The 6,553-nt window shown below is 43.5% G+C and overlaps 1 protein-coding gene across 1 annotated transcript; it reads left to right on the top strand.

Moving 5' to 3' along the window:
• The first annotated feature begins 601 nt into the window (after positions 1-601).
• Positions 602-6,182, top strand: PIP (prolactin induced protein). Its single transcript, XM_032401269.1, has 4 exons — positions 602-740; positions 2,697-2,802; positions 5,629-5,743; positions 6,061-6,182. The coding sequence occupies exons 1-4, from the start codon at positions 646-648 to the stop codon at positions 6,180-6,182; spliced, it is 438 nt and encodes a 145-aa protein (XP_032257160.1). The 5' UTR covers positions 602-645.
• The last annotated feature ends 371 nt before the right edge of the window (positions 6,183-6,553 follow it).

Here is a 6,553-nt window from a genome sequence, read left to right as displayed (position 1 = left end):
TAAGGACTCAACAATCACACACAAATTTGTGCCACCCAGTTTTATAGTCTTAATTTCCCAGCATCCAGAGCAGCCCATCTCTAGTTTTCTCCCCTGTCATGATTGGTGGTGGCCCCTAGGAGAATCCTGATCACCCTAGCAGCCCTATGAAATTTTTTGAAGAACATCTCCTCTTGAACTTATTATAAGGGGATCAAGCAAAGGTGTCCTACAGCTGTAATCTGAAATCTGCTACCACAGCTGGTAGCAGTCTCTCTAGAGACTAGGGGAGCAGACTGTTTTTAAGGCTACATACAGCAGGCATATGATTATGAGGGAAAAGAAAACATTTCTGTAAGCTAGGAAAGAGCTGCTATGTTTTTTGAGGTCCTGGCTATTCTGAGAAACTCTGGTACACTAAGTAAATGAGGAAGGATAATCTAACTCCTTTCCCGGACTCGAACACTGTAGCTGAATGTTGACTTTTTCCATAGAAAAACAAACTTTAGTTCAACAAGGAAAGAGCATGAGTGGGAAGGATAATTGGCTAATTGACCACATGGATCCGCTTGGCAGCTCTCCCACTTCTTTGATCTGCATATAAGGAGTATGCTGGGCACCTGGGACAGTACTTCTCTAGGACATCACATTCCTGTCTCATCCAACATGCACCTTCTCCAGCTCCTGTTCAGAGCCGGCCCTGGCGTCCTGCTCCTGGTTCTCTGTCTGCAGCTGGGGACCAACAAAGCTCAGGAAGACAAGTGAGCCAAGCCTTTTTCTTCCTCACAAAAATCCTTTCAGGGAGGGCTCCTATGCTAGCCTGGAAATCTATATATCCCTTCCTGAAAACTTTTCAACTTCCCAGAACTCTAGTCCCAGGGACGCTTATAAACCCCAGGTCAAGTCCCACTTCTCTCCTCTTAGGAAGTCCTATCAACTCCCCTCATATTTCCACTGGATGCTTCTAGGTTGTCCATGGAAATATGGCACCCAGTGTGCGTAAAGGCTGTAATTAACAATCAGTCTTGCTCTGTGGCTCTGATCTACATCCTGTCCATAGTCTACACCTTTGTTAGATTTCTGCCCAGTAAACTTTATGTTCTCACACCTTGTGTCCTAGAACAGAATGTTTAGCAGGTCTGTGAGTTTCAATGATAGCTTTGAGCAATTTTGGCAGGACTCACTAAAGGATCAGAGGCCTTGATCATTGATCCTTGACCACATGGTCTGAAGTTGAGCTAGCCCAGCAGCTTAGACATTCTTCCTATTCTGAAGCCCAAAGACAAAAGAAAGTACACCCTCACCCACCACCCTCAGTAGGACCCAGGAGCACAGGTTCAGAAGCCAAATCATTGAGGGTACATACTTGAAGGAAGCAGGAAAATTGGGCAAAATGAAGTAGGAAATGGAGCAGGGTCTGGGAGAAGCAGGGACACTCAGCAAATCTAGAGGGTTTTCTTTACAAGAATATGGTTTTGAATGCTGGGTTTTTAGATTGTGATTCTGATGGTACCCTCTGTGGCATGACCAGACAGCCTCTCCTGGACAGAGTAAACCCTTCAGAGTTTTGACAAGTTGGTATAGTGGAGGCCAGTGTCCTAAGAAACATTGAGTAGGGGTAGGTTCAGATACAGATGTCACCCCACCCTGAGATGGGGCAGCAAGTCGTTGAAATAAGCTATACTAATTAGGGCGATCAGCCATTACCATTTGCTCAGGAATTTCTCGGTGTTCGCGCTAAGAGGCCGTCATCCCACGAAGCTCCTCACTCCCGGGCAAGCTGATCTGATCACTCACTTTAGCTAAGCTGGTCATTTTATCAATCCTAAATTCATTTATAAATGAGAGGACTTTTGGAGACACTTAAGTCTTCATACCCTTTCCTGCACACTTAGCACTAGAGCAACTGGTACAAGAAATGGAATATCTCCAAAATCTGAGATGCTTTACTCCAGTAAAATGGGACCATGAAGCACTGTAGCCAAAAGCCTGAATTTCCTCCTGTCCCACCCAACACCAAAAGAGCTCAACCAGGAGTTTCTGGGAGAGAGAAAGTAAGTCTCCTAGTCCTGAACCCAGTTCTCCCTGATGGAAGAATCCTTGACTTCCCTCTTCCTCCATTTCCTTTTCCCATCAGATTGTGGTGTGTGGCTTGAAAATAGGGTAGCATCTAAAGTTCCCAAATATGGCCATGTGTCCAAATTCACTGCAGACCTAAAGAAATACAAATTCCTAGGCCCCACCAGGAACCAAAGAAGGAGGATCTCAAGGATGACTCTAAAAATTCCTCCAGTGCATTAAGATGTTTAAGGTTCAGTATGATTCTGTTGATATGGAATATTTCTACTAACAATGATTTGAGCCTTCCCACTTAGTGGACAATCAACAGAACTTGGAGGATTTTATTAAGAAATGACATGTGATATTGTATTCTTATTCTTTTTTAATTTATTTTTTTGTCAGTGGAAAGAACAATGATGCTCAGTTTTAAATAAAGCATCAAAGTTGTTTTATTAAACAAAACAAAGTCTGTAGAAAACAACCAAACCAAACAAGGATCAAAGATTTCCAAGGGTTCTGATACTCAGCAAATGATTCAAATCCCATCATCCCCTTCCCCTTGCACCTTCCCTGTGCCCTCTGCTCTGCTCATTGTGCTCGTCTCTCTTGTGGACAGATCTCTAATTTCTGCCCTGCTTCTCTCTTCCCAAAACCAGTCGAACAGTAATAAAAATGAACTTGCAGATGCCCCAAGTAGCAAAAGAAAATGAAGAAGTCACTCTGAAGCTTACAATTGGAACAGAATTAAGAGAATGTATGGTGGTAAGTAGAGGCCTGGGGAAGTAAACTCAAGAAAACTCTGACTCCTTAGTTATGAGTACAATTAGATTAGTCTCTCACTTTACTGTTGCATATTATACTTAATAAAATGCTGAATAGCAATCCTCATGCTCCCAATTCTCATATGTATTATGCTACTTGAGCCCCAGAACAACCATCAGACCTTGGGGCAGATTACTATTCTCATTTTACAGATGAAGGAACCTGATCCAAAGAGGTGTAGGAAGGATGAGAAGGAAAGAAGGAATGAGTAGTGAGAAAAGCAGAGCTAAGAGGAAGAAGAGAGGAAAAGAGTAAGAGCTGGGGGAGAAGAGGTAAGAGCTCCTCTAAGGTCCTGGACATAATTGTTTGAGATGAGGGGTGGGATAGAGAGTTCTCACAAGGAAAACTGCAACCCCATCCAGTGGATTGAGGCAAGTGGGCAGAAGAGCTATGTTGCAGAGAACACATGGGGTATGAGTCCCTCCTCTGCAGTAAGCTCTGAGCAGAGGTTGTGTTCATTGCCTCTCCCTCTGCCCTTTTGCTCTACCATCAGTAGTTCACTCTCGTTCCAGCCTCCTCTCCCCAACAAGGAGCCCACACTCTCCTCCCCACTTTCTCCAATTCAGCAGTTGTGGGAGGGAGGTCCGATCCTTTTACTAGATCAGAGGTTCTCAAATGGAAATGCATGTAAGTCTCACCTGTGCATTATCACTCCTGTTTGGCTGCTCTGGGCCATGAGGAAAAGGGGTCTGTGCAGGTTTAATCCACAGAGGCTCTTCCCCAGGAAAGAGTGTGTCTTCTCCTCCCTGCCAGCAACCTTCTCACATGTTGTCACGCACACACAATCTGCCCCTTGTTAGCTATCACTGTTCTAGGGCAAAGACCCAGGCATCTCCACACTGACTCCTTCCAGAAGGGCACTCTCTCAGACAGCACAAGCATTTTCCTATGGCAGGAGTTTCCTAACTCAAATTAGATTTACATATGATGATTAAATCAAAAACAAAATTGGGAGCATGAAGACTGTTATTCATAAGAATACATTCTAAAAATGGCCCCATACCTGTAAGAGAAAGATTTCTGATCACTGAGCAAAGAACAACACAGCTGCTTTGTCAAATTTGTCTGTTTACAGTTCAAGAATATGAACCTTGTATTTTAATTGGGGGTGGGGGGGAGGCCACATCATAATTTTTCAATTTTGTGTTTTGTTTATCATAACCACAGATGACAAAAGGAATGAAAATGTCTTGTGATAATGGTAGTTTCTGGTGATGATAGATAATGAAACTCCATTTTCACCCCTGAGAAAGTGATAGGTGTAAAAAAGTGTGTTTAATCAACAAAATCACATGTGAAATACTTTTGTGCTGCAGTAATTATAAGGACTATGTTTTAAGAACAATGCTAACACAATAAAATAAGGCAATCTTTTTAAAACCTACACAAGTACAAGGAATCTCATAAAATAAATGATATTGTAAATTAGAAAGAATTTGTAGGAAATTTTCTTAATTCTGGTCAACAATTTTTATTTGTAGCTTCTTTTTTTTTAAGATTTTATTTATTTATTTGACAGCGAGAGATAGTGAGAGAGAGAGCACAAGCAGGGGGAGCAGCAGGCAGAGGGAGAAGCAGGCTCCCTGCTGAGCAAGGAGTCCGATGTGGGACTCGATCCCAGGACCCTGGGATCATGACCTGAGTCGAAGGCAGACACTTAACCATCCGAGCCACCCAGGTGTCCCAAGGGTAGGGTTCTTGAAAGAAACACCAGGATCTTCAAAATATTCTGAGTAAAATTCCAATGGTGAGAACACTTGAATTCACCGTTTGGAGCTGACAGGCTATTCGGTGCACGGTTGTCAGTTACCTCGGCAAGCTTCAGGAGATAGGCAGATGGCCCCAGCCATGACCATGCAACCCTGTGATAATGTCCCCATGTTCAAGGTAGTGATGAGTGCAGGCAATATTTTGAGATATATAAACCTGTCAAGTAATACTAACAAATCTATGTTTCTCTTCACGATAAAATCATACACACTGCTAATGCCACTGAGGATCGCTGATGACATAACAGGAGGAATATTCAATTTCAGTGAGATGTTAATAAAATAAAGATGCAATTTCTTTCCATCTGAGTTCACAGACCTTCTTGGTCTATGAACTCCAGGATAACACCCCCATGCTGAACACTAACCAGACAAAAAGTTCCTAATGCTGCTGAAACTTACATATCCCAAGTTGTAAACCCCTCTCAAATTAAAAAAGGAAATTTACCTTCAAGATTTCATTTGTTTATCTTACAGCCAACTTTGTTAAGTAACTGTTTTCCTCTCACAACCAAGGAAAGAGAGACTGAGAGATGTCACTGCAATCATCAAAGGTCACAGAGTTCGAGAGGAGCATGGTTCTGGCAACAAGACCTGGTTTTGGCCTCCACACCCAAGAGCCAAGCTGTGGTCACAGACCAGTTCCTGAAATCCCTAGCCAGGGAATAACAGCAAACCTGCTCTCCAAATGAAGGCTGCCCCAGAATGAGTTCTCCTTGCCCTGCCAATTCACTAACTCTTCCTTTCAGAGCCCAGACCCACGGTGGCACTAAAGCAGGAATTTGAGGACATGTTGACAGAAAACCTGACCTAGACTTTTGTTCCCAAAATGATACTACAAAAGTGGACTCCACAGTGCCTCTGGTCTACATCCGTCCCTGCTCTTTGCACATGAAGGATGTTGTCCTCCTCCTTCTTCGTGCTTTCTTGCCTTTCTCTCCCTTTCCCACTCCCCAGACTAACACAGGGTCCTCTCTGCCCACTTCCTCCTCCACAGATTAAAACTTTCCTCCGAGGCAGCCATACAATGGATGGTCCTTTTAACTATAATTACACCGCCTGCCTCTGTGAGGATTATCCAAGAACTTTCTACTGGGACTTTGAAGTCAATAGTAAGTATAGGGGTCATCCAAAGGAATAACTATCCACTAGGGCAGGGGAAACCATAAAGAGAAATGTGACTCCGGATGTGGAGCAGAATGTTGGGCAGAAGGGTGGAGAGAAAGGAGGGAAGAAGAGGGGAGAGTGGATGGGGACTATGCCCACGTCTGAAAGTTGAGGGGTTGTGTGAGAAAAGCTTAAGGGAGATATATTTGCAAATGATTTAGGGAAACTGGACCCTAGTAAGGAGGTGCCTGAAACTAGTAGAAAAGCCAGGAAATGGGGTTAGAGTGTTATCAGAGAAGATCTTTGTCCTTGTCTCTTTCAGGAACTATGGCAATAGCAGCAATGGTCCACATTATTGAAAAAGAAGGTATCTGCCCTAATAAGGCAGTGGTGCCCAATGGACAAAAATATTTTTATACCACTCAGGGCATACAGATAATCTGATCTTGGTGGAAGCCCTTGTCTAACTGCCCCCCAGGGTGGTTCCTTTAAGAAAACTTGGCTGGAGGGCGCCTGGGTGGCTCAGTCGTTGGGCGTCTGCTTTTGGCTAAAGTCATGATCTCAGCATCCTGGGATCGAGCCCCACATCGGGCTCCCTGCTTCGTGGGAAGCCTGCTTCTCCCTCTCCCACTCCCCCTGCTTGTGTTCCCTCTCTCGCTGTGTCTCTCTCTGTCAAATGGATAAAATCTTTAAAAAAAAAAAAAAAAAAAAAAAGAGGTCTCCCAGAACATTATTTTAAAAAAAAAAGAAAGAAAGAAAACTTGGCTGGAATATCTGTTGTGGTCTGTAAAATAAACTTCTCACAAACTTCTCTG

This window comes from Phoca vitulina, unplaced genomic scaffold (genome assembly GCF_004348235.1).
Source record: "Phoca vitulina isolate PV1807 unplaced genomic scaffold, GSC_HSeal_1.0 scaffold4, whole genome shotgun sequence".
In the NCBI taxonomy this organism is placed as follows: domain Eukaryota; kingdom Metazoa; phylum Chordata; class Mammalia; order Carnivora; family Phocidae; genus Phoca; species Phoca vitulina.
Note: the sequence above shows the minus strand (reverse complement) of the source record. Positions and strands in the feature narration are given on the sequence as shown.

Excerpts from the sequence above, each read along its gene's own strand:
- PIP (XM_032401269.1), top strand. The coding sequence starts at position 646 with ATGCACCTTCTCCAGCTCCTGTTCAGAGCCGGCCCTGGCGTCCTGCTC. Across the intron at positions 741-2,696 it reads AACAAAGCTCAGGAAGACAA|TCGAACAGTAATAAAAATGA; the intron begins GTGAGCCAAGCC and ends TCCCAAAACCAG. Across the intron at positions 5,744-6,060 it reads CTGGGACTTTGAAGTCAATA|GAACTATGGCAATAGCAGCA; the intron begins GTAAGTATAGGG and ends TGTCTCTTTCAG.